Raw genomic sequence first — 25,976 nt, forward strand, 5'->3', positions numbered from 1 at the left:
TTCAGTCTTCAGATAGAGGGCAGGAACCAGACTAAGGCTGCAGCCCCAGACACCACTTTTCTTGGGAGCCAGCCCCAATGAACCCTATCTATCTGGGTAAAAAGAGGCTGGGGCCTGGGGTGTCCATTAGATGAGGCCAACCTTCCCCAATCTGGTGCGCCTTGCAGCTGTTTCGGACTATGGCTCCCACCAGCCCTGGCCAGCATGGTCGTATGAAAAGGGGGCTCATGGGAGTTGTAGTTCAAAACCTCCAGGTCAGGTGGAAGGCTGGGTGAGGCTCCCCTTGGTGTCTCACAGGTCCCAGGCGAAGTTTCAATTTGCAAAGAGCTGTGAGCACATCATAGCCATTCCTACTTGTCATCATCACCTGCCCACTATCATGAGCTCCTGCTCTTTCGCTCCCTGCCGTATTTTAGTGTAGATGTCCATCGTGAAGAGTGTGCTTGCACTGTTGAAGATAGAGGTGAGGGAGCTCATCAGAGATGCCAACATGACAGACAGCATCAGGCCTCGCAATCCTGAAACACAAGAGGGAGAGAAGCAGGGGGGCAAGTCAGAGGTAGCTCTAGGGGAGCAGGACCAGTCGCATTGGGCAGTGGCGTAACATGGGTTGCCAGGACCCAGGGCCGCGTTGGAGGGAGGGAAACAGATGGCGTCTGCATCATCCAGGCAATTGCAGCCACAGAGATAAGAAAAGAAGAGTCGTTTCTTTGTCTGGAGAAGTCACTTTCTGGTTTGTGTGGAGAAGCTGTTTTCAGTGACGGAAGCACGCAGCTGTATCGAGGCAGCGCTGGGTGTCAATGTTTTTTTGCCCCCTCACAATTTTGTGCCGGGGCGACTGCCCCTGTGCCCCTACTCCACTAGCACTGGGCACAGAGCCTCGGGGACACTGTAGGGGGCACCACTACTGTGTTTTAGAACAGAGCGTGAGAGGCAGTGGGAGCCCAATTGGGCATCACACAGAGCACTGCTGAAGTTTGAGACCCCAGGCAAAGGCATACCTAGGGGTTGGAGAAACAGTCCCGTCCCCCGCCCAAGCTCCGAGGGGGCACAGAAATCATGCCACTGCTTGGCACCCCTGGACTGCCAGCTCCTGGGTGGCATTTTCTGCAGCCACTACTTCCGCAGGTAACTGGAGAGGTTAGCGGATGGAAGGTGGAGCCAAGGAGTGTGGTGCTTTCCTGTTACAGTGGTACCTCGGGTTACAAACGCTTCAGGTTACAAATGCTTCAGGTTACTCCGCTAACACAGAAATAGTACCTCGGGTTAAGAACTTTGCTTCAGGATGAGAACAGAAATCGAGTGGTGGCGGCGGGGTGGCGGGAGGCCCCATTAGCTAAAGTGGTACCTCAGGTTAAGAATGGTTTCAGGTTAAGAACGGACCTCTGGAACAAATTAAGTTCTTAACCTGAGGTACCACTGCTGCTGCCAAAGCACCTCTCTGATCTATTCTAGCTCTTGCCTTCCCAGGGTTCTGATTGGCTCTCCCAGCACTCAGCACAGCACTTCTCGAGCTGCTTATTGGCTGGGACGCTCTAGTTTAGTTAAGTCATGAAGGTGCCCCCACTTTCCCTCACTTTCTCCACTCTTGCCCTGACCGTCTTGTTTGCCCTGACTCTGTGGAAACGCAACCCCCAGCAGACAAAGCAATGCAGATTAATTCTTACAAAACGATTAAGGCGTAATTACCCATCCTGCACCTGTGCTTTGCTGTCTTGTTGGGTTTTTTCCTCCAGTCCACCACTTTCCAGCCCCCTCCTAACAGCCAGATCACAAGTGAAGCATCTCACCGTTCGGCATCAGTTTGACCACCATCCTTGGGTAGGCGATGTTTGAACAGCCAACTGTCGTCCCACATGCCTTAAAACACGTCTCAGGAACTACGCAAGCCACTGTATCTGCAGGGAAAGAGAAAAACAAGGGCACTTTACTTGGGGGTGGGTGGGCTGAGATATCCTGAGTACCTCCCCAAAAGGATCCTAGAGATGAACAGGATCCCAGTGGGCACCACCCTTTGAGGGAACAGATGGAAGAGCCGCACTCTGAATGGATTCTGCCACGGATGGAGACGAGAGGACGAGGCTGGAGGTCTCATCTCACCTGTGTACAAAATTCGACTGATCATGCCTGGCATGACAATCAGGAACATGGGCATCAGCTTCAGGTAACCACACATGATGCAGCCAGCCTTGACATGGGACATGTTCTTGCCTGAGAGGCACCGCTGAACAATGACCTACCAGAGAGGAATGGAGAGGAAAGTGAGCAGCCGATCAGGCTAGTCTTGACTTCAGAGCAGGCTCTTTGGGGTGGGGTGGGCTTATCGGTTGCTTGTGTGGCAAGTTTTTACGTCGGAGAAGGACTTCTGCTCAGAGGTAGAGCACCTGCTTTGCATGCAGAAGGTCCCAGTTCAGCCTGCAGGATATATCCAGGCTCATATAACCAACATGCTTAACTCTAATTAATGCACGAAGGGATTAAGACCATAGAATAAGCTGTCCTGCTAGGCTTAGCTAGGTCACACCCCCTCATCTTGGGAGAAAGGGCTACTAAATGTGAACCCTACTTACCAAACACGTGGTTTCTTTCTGTGCTAAGGGAAGCAGGAAACTTTGGGAGCAACTTAGACGTGAATATTTTAAACACACCCTTTGGCGTGCTCCTCTTTGCAAGCATTGGTGCCTCTGACGCCGGGAGAGGAGGGCCAGGCCAGGCTGCGCTGTGGGCACCTGTGGGGGGGTGCCTACTTCATGCCCCCTCAAAAACCCGTGCCCAGGGCCACAGCCCCTCTGGCACCCTCTCTGTTACACCACTGCCTAAGAGTTCTGCTCACTACAGCATCTCCGCATCTGAAATCAAATGTCTCAGTACTCAGCCTATGGAAAACAAAGCACTACACATGTCAGGCTTCAGGGAATCTGATCCCTCTCCCTCTCACAGCAGTCTGCCAGTAATGGAAAGACAAGAAGCTCTTACCAGTCTTTTATTTACTATTCACAGAGAGATGTAGAAATGCAGTCTCTCTTGGATAATGGCATTGCTCCGAGTAAAGCCCCAACCCCCTCTGTCTCTCCTATTCTACATCATCCCTGTGTTGGCTGATCTGTGCTTTCTGCCTCTGAGCTTTCTGTTCTTCTCCTTTCAATGCACGCCTGGTCCTGGGAAAGGGGGGCGGGTCAGGAATGCTTTCCAAGGACACTGTCAGCTGTCTCTCCCTTGGTGCATCTTCTTCCTGCTGTTCCTCTCCCAATATTTCCCAGCTTCTCCCCTCTGCAGCCACTGAACTGTGACCTTCTGCAAACCACTGTTGTAAATCTATACCAGGCATCCCCAAACTTTAGCCCTCCAGATGTTTTGGACTACAATTCCCATCTTCCCCGACCACTGGTCCTGTTAGCTAGGGATCATGGGAGTTGTAGGCCAAAACATCTGGAGGGCCACAGTTTGGGGATGCCTGATCTATACTGTCTCCCTCTTCTCTGGGAAGTGCTGGAGGGGGGAGTGACCACCATCCCTCCTCAGTCCAGCCCCTGACAACATGACCACACACTGCTGCAGAAATATCCTCCACAGACAGAATCTGAGCAGGAGCTAGGCACCACCATCACCCCTTCCCTTCGTAGTGGACCTGAGGACCTAAAACTCATCTCCACCATACCTGATCTGTGCACCAGTACCAGAGGCCCAGGATGCTCAGGCCAAAGATGAGTCCCGGCCACGGCAAATCCCCGTTGATGGGATCCCGGAATATCTGGAACGCATCTGGACGGGGAGTGTAGCATTTTTCGGGGATACTGGAATTTTCAACGTGCGGGATCGCATTCATGTACTTGTGCACGAATTCCTCATATCCTCCGACTTCTTCAAACGCTGGGGGAAGGTAACAGTCCTTGAAAGCTACCAGTTCACTCACACACCTGTGTGCCAGGCAGGCACAGATACATCCACACCCCAGTTCAGGGGAGGTGGGCTGCTTTAATGGTGCACGTGGTCTCCCCCCCCCCCCCGACATTCGCAGCTGGTTTCCAGGTGGTAAGAAATAGTGGATCTGGCATCGGGGGATCGCCAGTCCTCACGATGACTGCGGTGTTTGTGTGCTGTATGCGGTTGATGCTACAGTGGTACCTCGGTTTACAAACACAATTGGTTTCGGAAGTCCGTACTTAACCTGAAGTGAACTTTCCCATTGAAAGAAATGGAAAGTGGATTAATCTGTTCCAGATGGGTCCGCGGAGTACTCAACCTGAAGCGTACTTAACCCGAAATATAAGTGTAATTGGTTCTGGAAGTCCGTACTTAACCTGAAGCGAACTTTCCCATTGAAAGTAATGGAAAGTGGATTAATCCATTCCAGACAGGTCCGCGGAGTACTTAAACTGAAAATACTCAAACCGAGGCGTACTTAAACTGAGGTATGACTGTAAATTTCCACTTGAATTTCCACTTGTTGAATTGATTGTCACAGGGAAGCCGAGGGACAGAGGGATGAACTCTCTCAAGTTCACAGATAAGTAACCTGCATTCGCCCCCCCCCCCAGCATATAGAGCTGGTGGCAAGAATGGATGTTCAGCCTCCACCTAGTGGTCACAGGCAACACTGCAAGCAAAATCAATCACCTGTCAAGCCCCTCCCTCCTTTGGAATTCAGTTTCTGTGCTTTGCCTGCACCCAGAGTGGTGCCCTCTCAGGGTCTCTACTTCTTTCCTGCTTTGTTTCCAGGCTGATTTTATTTGTATTCACCTGTTTAGTTTTTCAGAGTCCACCTTTCATGGGTCAGTGAGCTTTGGTAAGCCCTGGTGTAGCCATCAGCTCCATATGCCTGGGGAAAAGATTGTTTGGAACTCACCTGAAAAGGGATTTCCTAGGCATATACGGGCTGATGGTAAGGGCCCACCATGGCTTATTTTTGATGCTGCCTATATACCTTTCTCTGAGCATGTCTGTTTGTCAAGCTGCAGAGAGTCTCTTACTTCTTAATGTGTTACCTTTGCGTTGTTGGTCTTGTCCTCCTTCACAGTGCCAGATTACCAAACAGCTGCAGAGTAGGCACCGACCTATGGGCCCCACGCCTTTTAGGGGCCCCGCGGCAATCGATCAAAATAATATTGTGTAATGAAACTGGTGTATTAAAATTGTTGATTGGTAAAATCAGAAACTTATATAGTGTTACCTCGGTTTACGACGACGATCTGTTCTGGGGAGCTGGTCGCTCCCAGAGTTCGTCGCTCACTAAAGGCATGCTTCTGCGCACACGTGAAGTGCCAATAGAGCGCTTCTGCACACGCGCACACTGCGCACATCACTTCTGCACATCTGCGTGCGCGGAACCTGGATGTAAATACTTCCGGGTCCACGGCGGTCGCTCTCCGAGTTTTTTGTAAACGGAGGTGGTCGCAAACCGAGGTTCCACTGTAATTTGAGTTGCGGGGTGGTGTCCCTGAGATTTTGACTGCCTAGGGGCCTCCACAGGGTTTTATCTGGCACTGCTTCTTCGGCTTGTCATAATGAAAACTGAATTCCAAACTGAATTCAGAGGCTTTACAAGGGAATTGTTTTGTGTGCAATTTTGCCTGTGACCACTAGGTGGGGTCTGAATGCCCATTCCGGCCATCAGCTCCCATATCATGATGTTTGGGTTATTACTTCAGAGAAGCTGAGTGCGGCTGGTTTAAACTGGTTCTTTTATCTCTTCTGTCAAGGTCACGCTGACTATAATAAGAGGCCGGAAGGAGCCTGGGTTTCACTTTCTCTTTCTAACTCTTTCCCTTCTGGTGTGGTGTTCTGTATACAGTCATACCTCATGTTGTGTCCGCTGCGGGTTGTGTTTTTCCAGGTTGCGAATGCGGCGGACCCGGAAGTGTTTACTTCTGGGTTTCGCCGCGCGCATGCGCAGAAGCGTTCTACACACTTCGTGCATAGGCAGAAGCGCTCTATCGCACTTTCACGCATGCGTAAAAGCGCCGCTCGGGTTGCGGACTGTGAATGGCACCCCGGAATAGATTGGGTCCGCAACCCGAGGTACCACTGTTTAGTGTTAAGGTTTAGACCTATTATAAGTTATTGTAAGTTTAAGTTAAGTCTGCTGCAACTGGATTTCTTATGGACAGTGCCAATCCTGAATGTATTTGATTTGTGACCCTTATGCTCGTTTGCCTTCAGTAGCAGTAAAGCTCTGCTGGATGAAATATAATTGCCTCTGGTCTATTTTTTGGGAATCCTGCAACATGTTTAAGTTGTTACTCTGCTAACTATATATTGGAATCTACCCTGGATCAATATTGAGTACTTTTCAGTGACAGATTCAACCTTTCCTTTGTGTTGTCTGCTTACCAAAGACGGTCAGGACAATGGAGCCCACCAGCATGATGAAAGTTTGCAATGTGTCCGTGTAGATGACGGCCGCAAGTCCTCCTGAGAGCCAAAAGGGTAGAAAGAGCAACAGAGCAGTGTGATGAGGAGAACCTCTCCTGATTCTCGTTCCCCAGCATCACTTCCTTTACCTATTTGCCAAAGCTAAGGCTTTTCTCATCTTGCTTTGGCAAGAGAATACACCTCTCTCTCTCTCTCTCTCTCTCTCTCTCTCAGGAGGGTTCAAGACACACAGGGAAATAGTCACATGTGACTCAAGGCTAGAGGCAGCCTTTCTCTCCCCCCCCCCCACCCGGGATGGGATTTGCAACTTCAACAGCTTATTAACTTTAATGGACAGGGAAGCAGGGAGACCCTCTGAACCCAAAGACTCACCTGTGATGGTATAAAGGGCTGTAATGGTGAGCAGGATAATGATGGCCACGTAAATATTCAGCCCCATGGCTTCCTTGATGAAGATCGCACCAGAAAATATATCTGCCTAAAACAGAACAGGAGCAGCAGCGTTTTTAAGCAGTGGTGGTAATGCACCCACAAGGACCCAGGACATGGCCATCAAGGCTAGTGGCCATCAACAGCCCTCTCCTCCATGAATTTGTCGCATTCTCTTGAAGCCATCTAAGTTGGTGGCCACCACTGCCTCCTGCAGGAATGAGTTCCATAGTTTAACTTTGCACACATAGCCAGGTTGCAAGTGCTCCTGGGAGTTTCACCAACAAACACAGAGAGTTTGTTGAATCTCCTCCTCACCTGGAGATGGGTTACCATGAGCTACACTCCTGCAATCCCTGTTACCTGCTGGTTGCCTACTAGCATCAACATAACCTTGGACTCAGCTACATTAGTCAAGAAACAGCATTTTGAATGCATTATAAACATGCAACACCAGTTGGTGCAAGAGAGAGAGGGGAAAAAAATCTAAGTGATTTTCCATAGTGTTTTTCCCCCTTTTGTTATAATGATTTAATGTCTGACTTATGTATAGTGGTTTCCCTCCCTGTGTGAAGACCCCACTCCTGATATTGAGTATTTAAACTCAGAAGAGAGAAAGGGGGTGTGATTTGGCTGGATCCAGGGGCAGAGAGGAAGTCAGCAGCATGGAGACATTTTAATAAAATCTATCTTATCAATCAAAGAATGTCAGGTGTGGATTTGAGGAGAGGTGTCACCTAGTCAAAGTGATGAGAGATTAATCATTTTGGTTGCAAAATGTCGGATAGGAGCGAGCAGTTCAAAATAAAGGAATGAAAGCTAGGAATCTGGGCCTTAGGGAGTCACCTGGCAGCGATAGGGTTGCCAGACTCAATAGAGCAGTGTTTCTCAACCAGTGTGCCTCCAGATGTTTTGGGACTACAACTCCCATCATCCCTAGCTAGCAAGACCAGTGGTCAGGAATGATGGGAGTTGTAGTCCCAAAACATCTGGAGGCACACTGGTTGAGAAACACTGCAATAGAGGACAGGACTTCTGCGCCTTTAATTGCCCTGCTCTCTTTTGAGTCCGGAAACCTTAAAGAGAAACCAGCAGACCCTTTGTTTAATTTCCAAGCAAAGGGTCTGCTGGTTTCTCTTTAAGGTTTCCAGACTCAAAAGAGAGCAGGGCAATTAAAGGCACAGAAGTCCTGTCCTCTATTGAGTCTGGCAACCCTAGGCAGTGATGGCATGAACGCCCACCCCTGGAAACACACAAAGCCAGGCCCCACATTAACCAGCATGGCAAGCACATGGCAATGTTTCAGTTTTCTGCCTCTAGCCCCAAAGCTTTATCCATTTCCTCCCTGGGAAAGGGTTCCTCCTGAAAACCAAGTGATCATTTATGACCCTCAGGCACAAGAGATAACTGTCGCTTCCGCACCTTACATAAACTATAAAAACTATCCTGCAGGCTGTTCAGTATTGAAGCTCTTTTAAGAAGGCTGCTCCCAAGGCTTTCCCATTGGAGATCCAGCTCAACCAGCTGTGTCTGATATCTTCATTAAGAGTCTTTTACGGCCCCCATTAAGGCTTTATCGCCTCTCCCCAACTACTAGACTTCACCTTAGGCAGGCACCACCTCCTCAGAGCCACGTGCTAATCAACTGGAAACAGTGGCTGCCCGCAAGGTCACGTTGATGCCACCAGCAAGCAGCTCCGACATTCACATGCTCTCTGATCAGGCTCTTTGACTTGGGAGTAAGTAAGCCCTCATTGGACTCAGTGGGACTTGCTTGTGGGCTGACACATATTGTACCACCCATCACCCTTACAACAACCTTGCAAGGTAGGTCGGTATTATTGCTGCCGACTGCAGGTGGGGGAGAGGCTGAAAAAGAAGGGTTAGGGAGACATTCCCTGCTCCTAGGCCCTGTCTTCCATGAACTCTCAAAATGGCTTTAGGCAAGTCACCCTCCCTCTCTCAGCCTCTGTTTCGCCATGTGCAGTATGAGTGGAAATCATAATAAGACAGACCTACCATATAGTTAATGCTATGGTTTTTCCAGTAGTGATGTATGGAAGTGAGAGCTGGACCATAAAGAAGGCTGATTGCCGAAGAATTGATGCTTTTGAATTTTGGTGCTGGAGGAGACTCTTGAGAGTCCCATGGACTGCAAGAAGATCAAACCTATCCATTCTTAAGGAAATCAGCCCTGAGTGCTCACTGGAAGGACAGATCGTGAAGCTGAGGCTCCAATACTTTGGCCACCTCATGAGAAGAGAAGAATCCTTGGAAAAGACCCTGATGTTGGGAAAGTTTGAGGGCACTAGGAGAAGGGGACGACAGAGGACGAGATGGTTGGACAGTGTTCTCGAAGCTAGGAACATGAGTTTGACCAAACTGCGGGAGGCAGTGCAAGACAGGAGTGCCTGGCGTGCTCTGGTCCATGAGGTCACGAAGAGTTGGACACGACTAAACAACTAAACAACAACAACAACCTTACCAGGTTGTGGTGTGCAAGGGCAATCACTATAATCCTTTGAACCCTGTATGTTAGACAAATTATAACTTCTAAAACAGAACTTGAGTCATTGTTCTGCAATGAGTTTCTACTTTAAAAGAAAGCGGCTCGTTTCTGTCCCACCACAGCAAGGATGCCAAGATTGCCACTGGTGCTGAAGTGCAAGGAAAAGGGGGGGGGGGCGGTTTGCCGCAGACCTTTTCCCTGTCCCATTACAGATTAATTAGTAACCCTGATAGAGATGGATTATTGCCGCCTTGGCGGAGACGGAGGGCAAAAGGCCTGGCCTTTCGGGCTAATTTGTACGATTATCTCTCAGCTGTTGCCCAATGAGGCCAAAGAGTAGCCTCACATAGCAACTTCAGGGAAGGACCTGGCCAGTGGTTGCCCCCACCCCACCAGGCAGCAGGTGCAGAGGAGGGGGCAGGATTGAAGGAAGGTCCCCTGTGGCCTGTGGCATAAAGCTTCCCCCCAAAGAATCCTGGGAACTATAGCTTGCCCCTCAGGGAGCTACAGTTCTCAGAAGCCTTAACAAACAACAGTTCCCAGGACTTGAAGGGGGGGGCATGTGCTTTAAATGGGTTTTTAATGTATGCAGGCTAAGTAATGCTTCATACAGCAAGCAGGAAGAGATGCCGTCAGGTTTTTAGCTTATGCTATTTTATTTCCCATGATGTGACTCTTCTGGCTTCACAGCAGCCTGTCCCACCAGCCTGGTGCCTTCCAGAAGCTTTTGGACTACAGATCCCACCAGCCCCAGCCCATACAGCTATGATAGCAGGGACTGGTGGGATTTGTAGTCCAAAACGTCAGATGTGCCCTAGAGCCAATCTTCCAATGGGGAGCTTATAGGGCAAACAGAAGCAGAAACGGGTGTGTGTTTAATATTACAGTGGTACCTCGACTTACTAACGACTCGACAACCGAATTTTTCGACTTACGAATGGGGCAAATGGCCGCACACTTACGAATTTCTCGACATCCGAACGGAAACCGCGGCGGTTTTAGATAGGGGTTTTTCAACTTACGAATTTTTAGATGGGGTTGCTTTGACTTACGAATTTTTCCGTTTCCAATGCATTCCTATGGGAAATCGTGTTTCCAATGGCGCTTTTCGACTTACGAATTTTTCGACCTTTGAAAGTGCCTTCGGAACGGATTAAATTCGTAAGTCGAGGCAGCACTGTATATGACATATATGGGTTTTTTTTCCTCTTCACACCTAGGGCTCACCCATACTTCCTTTTGCACCACACTTTCCAGACACAGGTCCAATGCTTTAAAGCTTTGTGTCCTAGTGTGTTTTCCTGGCACTTTCCCTGGAAAAACCCACATTTTACTTCTGAATTGAAACAAATGCAATCCGTAGAAAACATAATGGCCATTTGCTCCGATTCAGTTGTAAGAGCAAAAAGATATCGAGCAAAAAGGATTGGCAAAATAAAATGTTAATATATTATAACTTCAGCAACGAAAATTGCTGAAGTTAAAGGGATCAATGAGGATAAAAGAGATAAAGATTGGGGGAAATTCAGAAACTATTTAGCTACAATGGTGGAAAATCCCTCACTTGCAGAAGGCATAAGAAATAAAAGGGTTTTTTTGATCGAGAAAATAAGAAATCAGGTATACAGATGTATGACAGAGAATGAAAGGCGCAGAATAAAATATGGCTGGAAGTATTAAATCACTCAGGGTGGGTGGAGGGAAGGGTGGTGGGATATTGAAAATATCTGATCTGATGCTATTAGAGGAGATTTTATTTTATACATACTGTATATAGAGAGAGAGTTTGGGATAAACTCACTGTATAAGAAATACGACCTGGCTTATAAGACCTTATAAGGCTTATAAGAAATACAACCTGGCTTATATTATACATATATAGAGAGAGTTTGGGATAAGAAATACAACCTGGCTTATAAGACAACCCCTGACGTTTGAGAAGATTTTTAGCTCATATATATACTTCTTTTATTTTTCATTTTTTGTGTGTATAGTTATTGCAATTACAATTGAAAAATTGTTTTTATGTTTTGCTTTGTTTTGTTTATCCTTATCTCTTTTGTTAGCGTTTATATGATTTCTATGGGTTTTATTTAAACCTTATTTTTTCTTTGTTTGTGTTGATATGATTTGTAATGTTTGAAAGTAAATAAAAATTAAGTTAATGTATATATATATATATATATATATATATATATATATATATATATAGTATAATGCAGGTTTCCATGGGGGAAGCTCACTAGGACAACAACAGCAGCAACAAAACCATCCTTGCGCACAGAGCTTTAAAGGCAAAATGACTGTCTGGGTGAGGGAAAAGGTTTTGGATCCACGGTTCCACTTACTGAGATCTTAGTGAAGATGTACAGGAAGAGAGAGAGGATGGAAAGGTAGATTTGAATCCGCTTCCCCCCAAACCGTTTCCGCAGGTACTCTGGCATTGTCACCACCTGCAAGGAGGAGAAAGGAAGGGTCAGGCGTTTGGAGCAGCTAGAGGAAGCAAAAGAGGACTGGGACAGGGCTGCGTGGCCAGGCCCGGCCCAGCCTCCCAGTAAATATGGAAGCTGGCAAAGGTGGGCCCTAGAAACTGCAGGTGCAAATCCCAGTCGAGGAACTACGCACAAAGCCATTACCCATGAAAAGGAAGCAGTGGCAATTGGGGATGTGTGGATGAACGCACAGAAGGAGACCTGCCAATAATTACCCAGCAGCCCAATGAGAGCTCCTTTTGCTGTGAACGCCGGGTGCTGCCAGGCAGATCTCCTGCAAACAAACCCCTTCCCACTTCCCTTAGCCTGGGCGCCCCGTCCCCAATGATATGCACAAAGTAAGACAAGCACAGGAGCCACGAAAGAGGAAGCCAGATTGCCCATGTTGTGGACTTACTCCGGCCTTGATGTAGATGGGGACAAACATCCAGCCCAGAATGACCACCATCACCAGAGCCTGGAACACACGGAAAGTTTTTGTTGATGCATTTGTTTATCCAAGCATTTACAGACTGCAGTTACACAGAAAATGTAGCAAAGTGGGGCACAAGGTTTTTGCAGGGAAAGAATCGAATCAGCAGCATAGCCATAAAACCTGAGTGGTAATGGGCCAAAGTCCTGTCTGAGCAATGCACTTTTAAAAGGAATCTGAAGGAAAACAAGAACTGCTCCAGCCAGATGACTTCTGGTGGCAAGGAGTTCCACAGGACAGGCCCTGCCACATTACAGGCTCAGTCCCTAGTAACGGCCACCTGAACCTCGGGAAGATTGGGAGACTGCCAGCGGTGCCCTTCAGAGGATATTCAGTGACTGTAGTGGGGAGTAAGGAATCAGGCAGTCCATAGGTACTTTGGGCTCATGAACAGGGCCGGCCCTACGGCCAGGCTGGGTGGCGCAGGGAGCCAGGGCGCCCGCCCACCAGGGGGGCGCTGCGCAGCTGCGCCTGCCCGCCACGGAGCTGCGCCCGCCCGCCCACCCGCCGGCCCGGCTGTGTAGCTCCGCCCGTCCGCCGCGCTGGGAAACGGGGCGGGGCGGGGGCGCCGGAGGGATCTGTCGCAGCACGGCACCAGGGCGCCAAATATACTTAAGACGGCCCTGCTCATGAAGTCCTAACAAAGGGTCTTGAACTTTGTAGCAAACTGGCAGCCAGTGTAGCTCTCTCATATGGGGCTGGGCCTTGGTACACACCCCAGATCTCGTGCCACCTTCCCAAAGCTGGTTAAGCAAGGCACTGGGCTTTGGAAAGGAGGTGTGAAGGCTCCGGGAGGGTCCTAGAACCCTCCCATCTCCTTCCCAAAGCTGGGCAAGCACCAACTAGGCTTTAGGAAGGAGGATGGAGGAATTTAGGACCCTGCCAGAGCCCTCACACCTCCTTCCCAAAGCAAGCACTTACTAGGCATTGGGAAGGAGGTGGGGAGGTGCCCTCTTGGCTCGGTGCCATGGGCGTAGGCAGGGGGGCAGGAGGGGGCAGTTGCCCCCCCTAGAAGCAGGGCCGCTGGCCAGCCTGCCCCGCTGCCCGCCCGGTGCCGTCTCCCTTCTCCCTTGCTGGCTGTGGGGCGGGCGGAGGGAAAGCCAGGCAACCGCTCTGGGGCTTTCCCTCCACCCACCCCGGCGATCGCAGAGGGGGAGGAGGGGATCGGAGCAGCCCGATTTCGGGCTGATCCTGGCGCCCCCTCGCCCCTGCCGTTCGAGGAGGGGGAGGAGGGAAAGCTGGCAAGGGAGAAGGGAGCTTTCCTTGCCCCACTGTGGCCCCTCCCCCCACCCCTTGGCCCTGCCCCTTGGCCCCGCCCCTTGCCACCCTAATTTTCATCCTGGCTACACCCCTGCTCGGTGCCCTGTGCGGAAGAACCAGTTGCACTGTCCTAAATCCACCTCTGGGTGCTCGGCATTCACATTCTGCCCTCATTGCCAACATCATCCCCACTTAAAGTGCATTACAGTAAGCAAGGCTTGAGGTTTCCAATGCACTCTGATCATGCTACCCTGGTCCAGGAATGGTGGCACCAGGCGTAGCAGCCAAAGCCGGTGGAAATCCCTCCTACAGAGATCATTGGGGCCTCCAGTGATAAAGATGGAGCGTTATCTGTTTCCCACTGAGGTTGGGTACATCTTGGCAGGATGCTGAGCCATACGCCAACACATGAGGAGACATCTTGCCACTGGGAAGCCTAGTTAGGCCCAGTGGCGTAGCAAGGGGGGGCGATGGGGGTGGGTCACCCCAGGTGCCACCCTGAAGGGGGGGGTGACACTTGGCGCCCCCCACTGGGGAACATTTTTTTATTTTCTGTTGCATGAGATTTTTCAACTGTTCTTATATGTTCTTTCAATGCTGATTTCATATCTGAAGTTGGTTTTGTTCTGTAAGCTCTAGTTGTTGTTGTTTTTTGCAATTCATGTTTTTCACTTTTCACCAGAGCCGGAGCCGCGTGGGGGGGGGGATGACAAAAAAAATTCTGCACCGGGTACCAACTGGGCTTGCTACGCCTCTGGTTAGGCCACACCTGATCAGGGCCTAATCTGGGTTCTCCAAAAACCAGGGATGATGACGTAGCCCCTGAGATGTTGTTGGATCACAGCTCCCATCACCCCAAGCCAGCATGGCATGCGCTCAAAAACAGGGAATCCAGGAATGTGACGGGATTATCCTGCCCACCCACCTGAAGAGCAACACTTTTGATCAGCAGGTTTTTTTTAAAACAACAACAACAACAACATCCTGGGCAAGTAGGGTTAAAAATGTGAAGGACCCAAAAATAAATGGGTAGCTGCTGTTTTTTCCAAAGCCACGGAGTTGAAGGCACTTACATTCCACTCGAAGCCCCCGATCGCGATCCCGGCGGCTGCCCCCGTCCCAGCCAGGCCTACAAAATGGCCGCTCCCAATGTTGCTGGCAAACAGAGAGGCACCAATCTGAAAGCAGAAAGGAGAGATGTCCTTTAGCCTGAGGGAGGAGGGTGGGTTGGAAGTCACCTAGGTATGGGGCAACAAAATCAGACTTTCCTGGTGTCCCCATTTTCCAGGGACAGCCCTGGATATACAGAAGCCGCCCTGGTTTCCGATTTGATCCCAGAATGTCCCACTTTTCCTTAGGATGTCCCTAATTTCACTGGAGGGTATGGAGTTATGCGACCCCTGAGCCAAGGAGATAAGTAACTATACAACCTTTAAAAGACAGCCCTGTATAGGGAAGTTTTTTTTAATGTTTAATGTTTTATTATGTTTCTATATATGTTGGAAGCCATTCAGAATGGCTGGGGAGAACCCAGTCAGATGGGCGGAGTATAAACAATAAAATTATTATTGTTGTTATTTATTTTGGAATAGGACAGGCACCCCCAAACTGCGGCCCTCCAGATGTTATGGCCTACAACTCCCATGATCCCTAGCTAACAGGACCAGTGGTCAGGGATGATGGGAATTGTAGTCCAAAACATCTGGAGGGCCACAGTTTGGGGATGCCTGGAATAGGATGTCCCTATTTTCATCAGAGAAATGTTGGAGGGTCTGCAAAATCCCTTACGGCTCCATACGACACATATCGTAAACTTTTGTGGGTTGGAGCCTGGAGTTCCCCAAATGGATTCCAGCAACATTAACACATTGGAAATGATTGCAGCAAGATCTGAGTTTAAATGCATAGATCTGCTACTTTTGCACCACCTTTGGACCTCAGCCTCACATCTCCAGAGGCAGAATGCCTAGCCCTCTTCCAGGGGAAAGCAACATGAGGACCTCCCAGGGTCCTTGGACCACAACCAGGGCCAGTGGCCATCCCAACTGTGAGACAGTGTGGCTCGAGCGCCGCAAGGGCAGGTCCTGTATCTGAATACAAGTGGACTACGGGCGCTCCAATGGTCCTGGGAGTTTGCCTCCTGCAGGACCTATTATCAGTTCCTCCCACAGCCTCACCACCCAGCGGACAAGCAATGAAAGCGGAGCTCATGCCAACGCCCAGTTGGTGATTGTTCCTTGGTTGACCTGGGCAGAGTTGCTTCTTTACAAGGCAGCTGCTGTCATCATTTCAAGAGCCACCATTCATGTGAGGGCAAGTTGGCTTGCAACACTTTGCCTGCACTGTCCTGTCTGGCTTCATTCAGTGGGGGAGTTCTCCTCTCATTTTAATCCGCAAAGTGTCTTGTTCTCCATTTTTAAGCCTCCGGGATAGGGAGGGGCAAGGGCAGCTTCTTCTCTCTCTCTCTTTCAAAATAATAATAAAAAAATCCTTCCAGTAGCACAGGGGTAGGCAACCTAAGGCCCGTGGGCCAGATGTGGCCCAATCGCCTTCTCAATCTGGCCCATGGATTGTCCAGGAATCAGCATGTTTTTACATGAGTAGAATGTGTCCTTTTATTTAAAATGCATCTCTGGGTTATTTGTGGGGCCTGCCTGGTGTTTTTACATGAGTAGAATGTGTGCTTTTATTTAAAAATGCATCTCTGGGTTATTTGTGGGGCATAGGAATTCGTTCATATTTTTCCCCAAAATATAGTCTGGCCCACCACATGGTCTGAGGGACGGTGGACCAGCCCACGGCTGGAAAAGGTTGTTGACCCCTGATTTGGCCTTAGAGACCAACTAAGTTTGTCATTGGTATGAGCTTTCGTGTGCATGCACACTTCTTCAGATACCTTCAGATGCATGCACACGAAAGCTCATACCAATGACAAACTAAGTTGGCCTCTAAGGTGCTACTGGAAGGAATCTCTTTATTTTGTTTCAACTACAGCAGACCAACACAGCTGTAACTAAATCTCTGTCAGTTTCCCTTCAATTAATGATTAAGGCTAATGCCGGGTAATTAGGAATGCTTTCCCGGGAAAATGATTAACCACAATGGATTCCATGTCTTTGCAATTCTGCTTGGAATGGAATTCTAGCACATGGATATCTCCATCGAAGTGAAGGCTGAGGCATTGAGACACAACACGATAGCCTGGCATCTGCACAAAAGGGGAGCTTTTACCATTTCTCAGACTTGCTGCCACACTTCCCTTAACCCAGAGGTTTTCACTCAAACACAGAGGTTTGAGTTCATGGCTCCCTTGACCAACTACATCTTTCTGTGGGGCTCAGGTGCCCAGTTATGTCACCCCTCACCTGCAGAGCTGGCAGCCTCTCACCCCTTTTTTTGGAACCCCTCCCTTGTGGAGGGTTCCCTCAGCCCCTTCTCCTCTCTCTCCTCTCCTCTCCTCAGGAATCCTCGCCCATTTGCTTGCTTACTCCAATGCTGCCTCAGCTCCCAGCAACCAACAACCCCTGCCTGGCCCCAGAGGCACCATTCGCCTGGAGAACTTGTAGCCAGGGCCGCTGCAACAAACAGCTGTGCCAGCCTCTGGAGGCAGATACATGAGGGAGCGTCAGAGGAGGAAGAGAAGGAAGGAGGGACGGAGGCTGGTGCTGCCCACAGAGCATCTAACCACCATTCAAGGCACCCCAGGTAGGGGCGCAGCAAGCGGGGAGCAGAGGGGTCGGCCCGCTCCCAGCTCCGTTTTTGGGGGAGCAGCACGAGCTGCGGCGCCAGCACCCTGCTACGTAGCGCGCATGTGCAGCGTCGCTACATAGTGACGCATACGTCGTACGTAGCGACGCTGCGCATGCATGCTACATAGCGACGCCCCGTCCCCGGGGGCGCGTCATGTTTGCCGCTCCGGGTGCCCAAGCGGCTTCCTACGCCACTGACCCCAGGGTGCCACAGTGGTTGAAAACCACTGCCGTAACTCTATATTTTAAAAGAGCCAGCGTCGACACAGGGGACAGAGTGAAGCCTTTGAGCCCCTCCAGACACCCCTTCTCCTTGTGTTGTGCATTCAGGGCAGTTTTTGCACAGAACGGTGTTGGGGACATTTATATGCAATCCCACTTTCAATACTGATTTGCACCTGCAGTAGTTTCTGGGAAGCCAGGCTGCTTCACTTGCAATTGGTGCACTTCTTGCTGAAATCCCAAACCCTTTTCATGCTGCAAACATTCCAACTTATTATTTTTTTTGTACAGCATTTGTTGCACCATTGTACAAGAGGGCCCCTCTAGACCAGGGGTCAGCAAACTTTTTCAGCAGGGGGCCGGTCCACTGTCCCTCAGACCTTGTGGGGGGCCAGACTATATTTTGAAAAAAAATATGAACGAATTCCTATGCCACACAAATAACCCAGAAATGCACTTTAAATAAAAGGACACATTCTACTCATGTAAAAACACCACGCAGGCCCCACAAATAACCCAGAGATGCACTTTAAATGAAAGGACACATTCTACTCATGTAAAAACATGCTGATTCCCGGACCATCCGCGGGCCGGCTTTAGAAGGCAATTGGGCCACATCCGGCCCCCGGGCCTTAGTTTGGGGACCCCTGCTCTAGACAGAAATAACATCGAGCAGGCACCGCAGAAGAATGGTCTGTCGACAGGCCACCACAAATGCACCTCCACCCCCCCCGAATTTCTCCCCACTCATCCTTCTTTTAAAATGCGTCACTCTTGTATTTTGTACTGTATGAAGGCTGTTTTACACCAACGTATTCCACACATAAGCCACTTTTAGCAACACACACACACACACACACTAAACGTGCTTTTCTGCAAACAAATAAAACTGATGAGCCTTGGCCAAAGGTTGAGTGAGAAGAAAATATATTTATTTATTTCTCATACACCCCTTCCTGCTCAGACTGGAAAAGAATGAGCTGTTCCCTTTTCTGCTTTGATCCTAAGATATTTTCCCTCCAAGGGAGCATCAGGTTGGTAAGAAGGACAGCTTCTGCTTTCTGAAGGAACAAACTCTGTCTCTTCAGCTCACTGGGCACCTCACCAGAAGGTGAGTCATACACTGGGCGACAGACCAGCCGCTCCCTTGCTCCTCCACGGTCTAATCTCAGGAGCCCCGATGCAGTGGGGATGGCCCATGGGATGCTTGTCTGGGCAAAGGAGCAGAGAGAATCTTGCCCCTCCACCGTCCACCAATAGTCAGCGGCAGCAAAGCTTTGCCCAGGCAAACCTTTGCCAATCTGGTTCCCCCTTCCCCACACTGCTTTGGACTGCAAAATTTCAGTTTCCCTTAGTTTCCTGTTCCCCCCCCCCCAGTCTCTTCTCCACATTTCCCTATCAGTTTGCTTTTTAAAAATCCTCATGAAAATTCAACAGCATTTTAGCGCAAATTTCTTCAACATTTTGCCTAATCTACACATTTTTTTGCAAAGCAATGTCCCCCTAATATACTTTTCATGTTCTTTTCAGGAACATATACTGTTCTATGCACGCTTTACCCAAGCAGATGCAATTTTGTACACATTTACTTGTCTGGAGAACAGCATTGCAAAATTCAGAGGAGTGTCCCTTTCAGAGGACATAGTTCTCTGTTTCAGTCTGCAAATTGCAAAATCGGGAAGGGCAGATAGGGTAGATTCAGCCTGTGGTCCTTTTGGAGGAAAATGAAGGGGGCTGTTTTTTTTCAGGGGAGCTGGCTCTTTAGACACAACTTACCGGCCACCAGACCATGCTCCGGCCTGCTAAGAAGAATCCCCCAACCGTCCCGCGGTTTGTTGAATACATGGCCTAAGGAAGAGAGAAGAGATGCAGTTAGAGTTACCAACCATATAATATAGCCTGACCACTATCCTCCATGCATTGATAAGCTCATTACTGCCCTGTGGGTTGTCTGGAAGGGCAGATGCTGCAAAATGTGGCAGCTCACTGGGGCAGGATATCGCCAACAATTTAGCCTACTAAATTCAAGGTGCTGGTTCTGGTGTATAGAGCCCAGGAGAACGTGGGACCAGGATGCCTGAAATATCGTCTCACCCCTTACATATCCATTTGAGGAGAGGGCCTCCTTGCAGGTACCATCTTATCGGAAGGTCTTCTCTGCACAATTGTAGGAATTGAGCCTTTTGTTTGGTGGCACCTGTCCTTTGGAACTCTCTTCCCCATGAATATTAGACAGGCGCCTCCCTTGTTGTCTTTTTAGTGCCTACCAAAGACTTTCCTCTTCCAATGAGCCTTTTAAGTGAAGATCTTTCCCAGTCCACCACTGTACTGGAATTGACTTTAAGGTGTGTTTTTTTATTGCTTTATCACATATTGTTTTCTGCCCTGGGCTTCTTTCGGAGGAAGGTCAGGGTATAACTGTAATAAATTAATAATACATTGAAAAGGACATCTGGACAAGGGGTGATATCCAGTGAGTGGTCACATTCGGATCAGGGGGTTTAAGGAACCCTAATTCTAATTTAAATCAATTGACGTCAGTGGGGATCAAAACATTGACAAAACGTTGCTTATTTTATTTATGAACATCGTTTTCCTCCAAAGAGCTCAAGGTGGTGTGGATGGCTCTCCTCCTCCCCATCTCATCCTCACAGCAACCCTGTGAGATAGGCTAGGCTTAAAGAGGCAGCGACAGGCCCAGAAAACATGGCTGAGTGTGGATTCAAACCTGGTTCCCAGGTCATAGTCCAAGGCTCTAACCCAACTGGCCCTTATGTCGATTATGAGCTGTGTCCAATATTGGTCATGCTCAGGGCATGCCTGTTGAAATTAATGGATGTGATCAATCTAGGTCCCCTAATTTCAATGGGTCTACTCTGGAGTAACATCAGTTGGCTGCAACCCATTGACCTTAACTTGTCCGCTGATTTCATTGGGCCTGCTTGGAGTATTGACCCAGCCGGTGCAAATCCCCCACGAAAAGTTGTTTCTATCTTAAACCTGCCAGAAATGAAACTATATCAGATTATCCTCCTAATCTCTCTGGAGTTCAAAGTGTTAAGCCCATGAGACGCATCCCAAAAACGGCTTGCAAAAGACCTCCCATGCGGTGAAATTTTTCCTTTAAAAAAAATGTTTAGGGGTACTCTCCTTTTGACTCAAGAAAACCACAATTTTATAGTTCAAATCAGGAAAAATAAAGACAGTACATGGAGTAAAGTACAAAGATTCACAAAATGTTTAGGGGTGTGCGTACCCCTGCATCCCCCTGCCCCTGGGGAAAAAAAGCACCACTCCCATGAACAATGGAACAAAAATGTTGGGGGCAGGATTTGGAATGGAGTCAGATCCGGAAGGAGAAAGCCTGGCATTCAGTTATACCCTCTGATGCTTCGACAAACCAACTGGCACCCCTGAGCTGTTGTTTATCCAGCACCATCCCAGAAGCACTGCAGACGCCTTGACAGCGATTATATTCATGTTCATTCATGGCACAGATTTATTAGGCGCAATCAAGGCTCGCCATTGTTTCAGTGGCAACAGACTCCAACAGGCTTTCCGCCAAGCCTTTCCCAATACTGTAAAGCCATGATGGGGGGTAAACGAATGAGAACGTCGTCCATGGGCAACATGCCACCCGAGGCTTGTCCAGACTGGCAGTTCCTATGGCACCACCCTCCACGGCTGCCCACCCTAAGTGTCATACAGAACTGCCGCTGGCTGGGGCAGAGGGCAGTCGTCGCCAGGGCCTGGTGGTGCCCTCCAAATGCTTTGGACTGCTGCTGCCCTCAGCCAACATAGGTGTGCTCAGACCCAGCACCATTTGCCCATGCTGGCTGGGACGGGTGAGAGCTGTGGTCCAAAGAATCTGGAGGGCACCACCAGGCTGGCAGAGGTTGCCATAGTACTCTTTCTGTTTACACCCACCATGCACTATAGGGCATGGCATAATCATAGAATTGAAGCCTTGGAAGGGGTCCCGTGGGTCATCTAGTCTAAACCCTTACAATGCATAGTCATACGGGCAGGGAAGGGGCTACTCCGGGAAGGTTACGTTTTGTATCTTTTTTAAAATAAAAAATGTCATTTCATCTACATCAGGCGTCCCCAATCTTCGGCCCTACAGATGTTTTGGACTACAATTCCCACCATCCCTGACCACTAGTCCTGTTAGCTAGGGATCATGGGAGTTGTAGGCCAAAACATCTGGAGGGCCGCAGTTTGGGGATGTCTGATCTACATTATTTCACTTCCTACAGATCAGAGATGTATTTATTCCTACGGAGCAGAGATCCGCCAAGGAACATTGACGATCACCTAAACCAGGGTTTCCCAAACTTGGGTCTCCAGCTGTTTTTGGACTACAACTCCCATCATCCTTAGCTAGCAGGACAAGTGTTAAAGGGATGGTGGGAATTGTAGTCCAAAAACAGCTGGAGACCCAGGTTTGGGAAACACTGACATAAATTATGGTCATGGCTTTGTGCCCCCAAAGTGGAGAATTTGTTACGTTCCATTTGAACTGAAACTGCTTTGAGATGTTCTTAATTGTAATTGTTTTTAAAATGCTTTCAGTGTTTCAGACTGTTTTTGCTTTTAAATAGTGTGTCTGCTTGGTGCCCTGGAAGGACAAGGCATACATTCTAGCAATAATTCAATAAATAATAACATTTGTTACAAACACATGTGTGTGTGTGTGTGTGTGTGTTTATGCATCTACATCTTCATAAAATTCCTCAGGGTACTGTTGGCATTTGCCTATGCACATAGCAAAGTGCCTTCAATAGATTCTGAGCAACTGGTCTACCTAGCCTGGTGCTCGCTGCGGCTCTTCGGCATAGGGTGCCCTGCCCCACCTGGGCACATGCCTTGAGCCCATCTCTCATTCTGTATTGCAAACAGCAGATGAGAATCGCTGTTTGCCTCCCAGAAAGAGAAAGCAACCAAGCAGAAGGACTGTTTTTGCTGCTGCTGCTGCTCCTCGTAAAATTGTGGCATGGCTGTTGTGTGTCCACAGAAACCAGCAAGGTAAAAAAGGTAAAGGACCCTTGGATGGTTAAGTCCAGTCAAAAGCAACTATGGAGTTGTGGCACTCATCTCGCTTTCAGGCCGAGGGAGCCGGCGTTTGTCCACAGACAGTTTTCCAGGTCATGTGACCAGCAGGACTAAACCGCTTCTGGTGCAACGGAACACAGTGGCAGAAGCTAAAGCACACAGAAACTCGCCACGTCGCGGGGACCTTCTGATCAGCAAGCCCAAGAGGCTCAGTGGTTTAGAGCACAGCACCATACCCTAAAGGGTAAAGGTAAAGAGGCCCCTGACCATCAGGTCCAGTCGTGTCCGACTTTGGGGTTGCGGCGCTCATCTCGCTCTATAGGCCGAGGGAGCCGGCGTTTGTCTGCAAACAGCTTCCGGGTCATGTGGCCAGCATGACAAAGCCGCTTCTGGCGAACCAGAGCAGCGCACGGAAACGCCGTTTACCTTCCCGCCAGAGCGGTCCCTATTTATCTACTTGCACTTTGATGTGCTTTCGAACTGCTAGGTGGGCAGGAGCTGGGACCGAGCAACGGGAGCTCACCCTGTTGCAGGGATTCAAACCGCCAACCTTCTGATCAGCAAGCCCTAGACTCTGTGGTTTAACCCACAGCGCCACCTGGGTCCCCCATATGCGTCCTAGAAACCAGCAAACACAACACAGTACACACCCAAATAAATCACTAGCCTGTGCAACAGCTGGATCCGAGTTGTGAAATGTGGCTTTCCACCTCAGAAGCAGCAACCTCCTGTGGAGAGCCTCACTTTCTCTTCATTTTAAAAAGAGCAAGCATGCCTCTAGTCCTCATGGCTTCTGGGAGAGAGAGAAAAGGCAAGCCATTGCAAGAGCAATGGGATTTTCCAGCACTCCATATTTCCTGGTGATATATATATTATATAACCTGACCCGCATGTTCTGCCGGTTCCTGCTTTGGAATGCAAGAAACCTAATCTCACACTGGCATCTGCATAACCAAGTAGATGTTAAGTGTGGAGTGGGGTCAGCCAGGGCAAGGGAACAGGCACCTTGGCTTCCTGGTACAATGAGACTGTCTTTGACCTCAGACAAAATCAAGCCAGCAAGCACAGTCTTGCCTTGCAATTTTCTCAGTGGCTTTTCCTCAGGCTTTTAGCCCATCCCTCCTGACACCTGCCCGTAGGGTTGCCAGACTCAGTAGAGGACAGGACTTCTGTGCCTTTAATTGCCCTGCTCTCTTTTGAGTCTGGAAACCTTAAAGAGAAACCAGCAGACCCTTTGCTTGGAAATTAAACAAAGGGTCTGCTGGTTTCTCTTTAAGGTTTCCAGACTCAAAAGAGAGCAGGGCAATTAAAGGCACAGAAGTCCTGTCCTCTATTGAGTCTGGCAACCCTACCTACCCGTCTTCCTTAAGAGCAGCCTTGCCCAAGCTCCTCCAGGTGCTTTGAAAAACAACTTCCATCAGCCCCGGCCTGGGTAGCCATGGGGTGCTAAGACTGATGGGAACTGTAGTCCAAAACATCTGAAGGTACTCCAGACTAGAGAAGGCAGCTTCAGAGAGGGGAGTCCTGGGCTCTTCGAGGCTCTTCTGGACTCCCCTCAGACAGCACAAGGACCCTGGGAGTCATTGCCACACACTGCCAGGATCAGACACCCTAACCTGCCCCACCCGGGTCCTGGGAAGCCAGTCATCAAGTCAGCTCGGCTCCTGTACCTCCTTCCACTGGTTCCGCTTCTGAAACTTTAAGGATTGCCCATCAGACAGATGTTTCACAGGTGAAGGTCTTTTCACTTCTCTACAGGCCAGGAAAGGCACCACCTGGTGCGTTAAATACGACGTACACTGCTGCTCTGGGCATTTTTCGGTGCAAGGGTGTGATATTATTATTAATTTGCAAATCATAAGAATGAAAGGTTTTCTGTGAGTCGGGCAAGGAGAAAAGTGGTAAAAACCTTCTGCCAGGCACAAGAGCAGAGGGCAGGAAAAGAGCTGGCAAGCCTGCTTTGAGAGGCAGTGCAGTTAAAGTGCTGCACTAAGACCAGGAAGAGAACAGGGTTCAAATCCCCTCTTGGCCATGAAGCTCACTGAGTGTGGCCTTGGGCCAGGCACTGCCTCTCAGCCTAACCTACTTCGCAGTCTAACCTTGTGAGGATAAAAGGAGGAATGTCCTCAGGGAAATAATGGCCATGCACTGCAAATAACAGTCAGGAACTGGTCCTCCCATCCCCTGCAAAAAAAAAGGGGGGGGAATTTGGCCAGTCCTTGAAAGCTTGCTATACACCATTCATCAGCATTACAAATAAGTATCAGCAAAGAATCCTGATCATTTTAGTTTGGGAAGGTGATGTCAACTCTCTGCTCATCGTTCTCCCTGAACTACAGCTCTCTGGGGAGAGGGAGCGGCTGTTCAAATACATTAATTGATTACAAAGTTATAAATCTGTTCTGTTTAAGCCTGCGACGCTAGCTTCCATTTGTCATCCACACACGCCGTGAATAAGTAATCAAGGTGAGTGTCGCCGCTGAACATGTGCAGAGTGCCTGTTGCATCTCTGCTAAAATAGCCACAAGCATTGGGGATAAGGAGCCTACAATGTCATACTTGAGCCTTAGGTCAAGCAGCAGCACCCAGTGGCAAAAATCGAGCTGTTCCCCTTCTTGTCACTCTTTCTGCTGCCATAAAAAAGCTCATATAGTCACCTTTCCCCCCCACCTTGGCCATGAGACCTCTCAGCCACCCTGAAGCACTCAAACCTAGGCGGCAGACATGCTTCCATTTGCCCTGGCTAGGGAAAACTTTGAATGGGTTCAGCTGAGCTGCCCAAGCCCAGGCACTGCCAGGGAGCTACAGCTGCATGCCGCAGTCTCTGGAGGGCAGCAAAGGTATCAGGGCACCTCTTTGTGCAGAACCTTGGGACAGATCACACTTGCCGCTTCTCCCTCGGGTGCAGATTCCAAATGGCCTGAAAGTTTAAAAAACGCTGCACACCCACAGCCTTCCTGGGAGCTCTGGCCAGAACAGGCTCCTCTCTTCCATCACCCCAAACAACATCGCTCTATCGAGTGGCGGCTGGTGTATACCTTTGGACTGCTAGGGCACAGGAGAAGCCAAAGCCAGCTCCTTCTTGTCTTGCCCCATTCTCTTCCTAAGCTGAAGGGTGCAGCGATAAAGCTGCTAGCACATTTGCAAAGCCAAGCCGAGTCCGGTATGGTTTCAAACTGGATGGTGGACTGCGTGTTGGGATTCCTGCATTGCAGGGGGTTGGACTGGATGACCCTCGGGGTCCCTTCCAACTCTACAATTCTAGGATTCCTCCTCCTTCTCTACAAGGGGCAACTCTGAGACTGAGGAAGAGGAGGAATCTGACAGGCAGGGCCACCTGTAGCCTGGGTGTAAGGAAGGAGACAGGCAGTTCGGGGGGGGGGCTGGCTAAGGACAGGAGGAGGCTAGTGAGGCAG

The 25,976-nt window shown here is 49.4% G+C and overlaps 1 protein-coding gene across 1 annotated transcript in view; it reads right to left on the reverse strand.

The window, feature by feature from the left end:
* SLC5A1 (solute carrier family 5 member 1) overlaps positions 1–25,976 on the reverse strand; it is a 35,027-nt gene that overhangs the window by 7,115 nt on the left and 1,936 nt on the right. The window contains exons 2-11 of the mRNA XM_035098618.3: positions 19,282–19,353; positions 14,608–14,712; positions 12,200–12,259; positions 11,659–11,763; positions 6,745–6,850; positions 6,331–6,411; positions 3,659–3,870; positions 2,101–2,236; positions 1,791–1,898; positions 368–518 (exon numbers count right to left, since the gene is read on the reverse strand). Of these exons, the coding sequence (XP_034954509.1) occupies positions 368–518; positions 1,791–1,898; positions 2,101–2,236; positions 3,659–3,870; positions 6,331–6,411; positions 6,745–6,850; positions 11,659–11,763; positions 12,200–12,259; positions 14,608–14,712; positions 19,282–19,353 (1,136 nt within the window). The remainder of the gene's footprint in view (positions 1–367; positions 519–1,790; positions 1,899–2,100; positions 2,237–3,658; positions 3,871–6,330; positions 6,412–6,744; positions 6,851–11,658; positions 11,764–12,199; positions 12,260–14,607; positions 14,713–19,281; positions 19,354–25,976) is intronic.

This window comes from Zootoca vivipara, chromosome 16 (genome assembly GCF_965207765.1).
Source record: "Zootoca vivipara chromosome 16, rZooViv2.hap1.1, whole genome shotgun sequence".
NCBI classification, from domain to species: domain Eukaryota; kingdom Metazoa; phylum Chordata; class Lepidosauria; order Squamata; family Lacertidae; genus Zootoca; species Zootoca vivipara.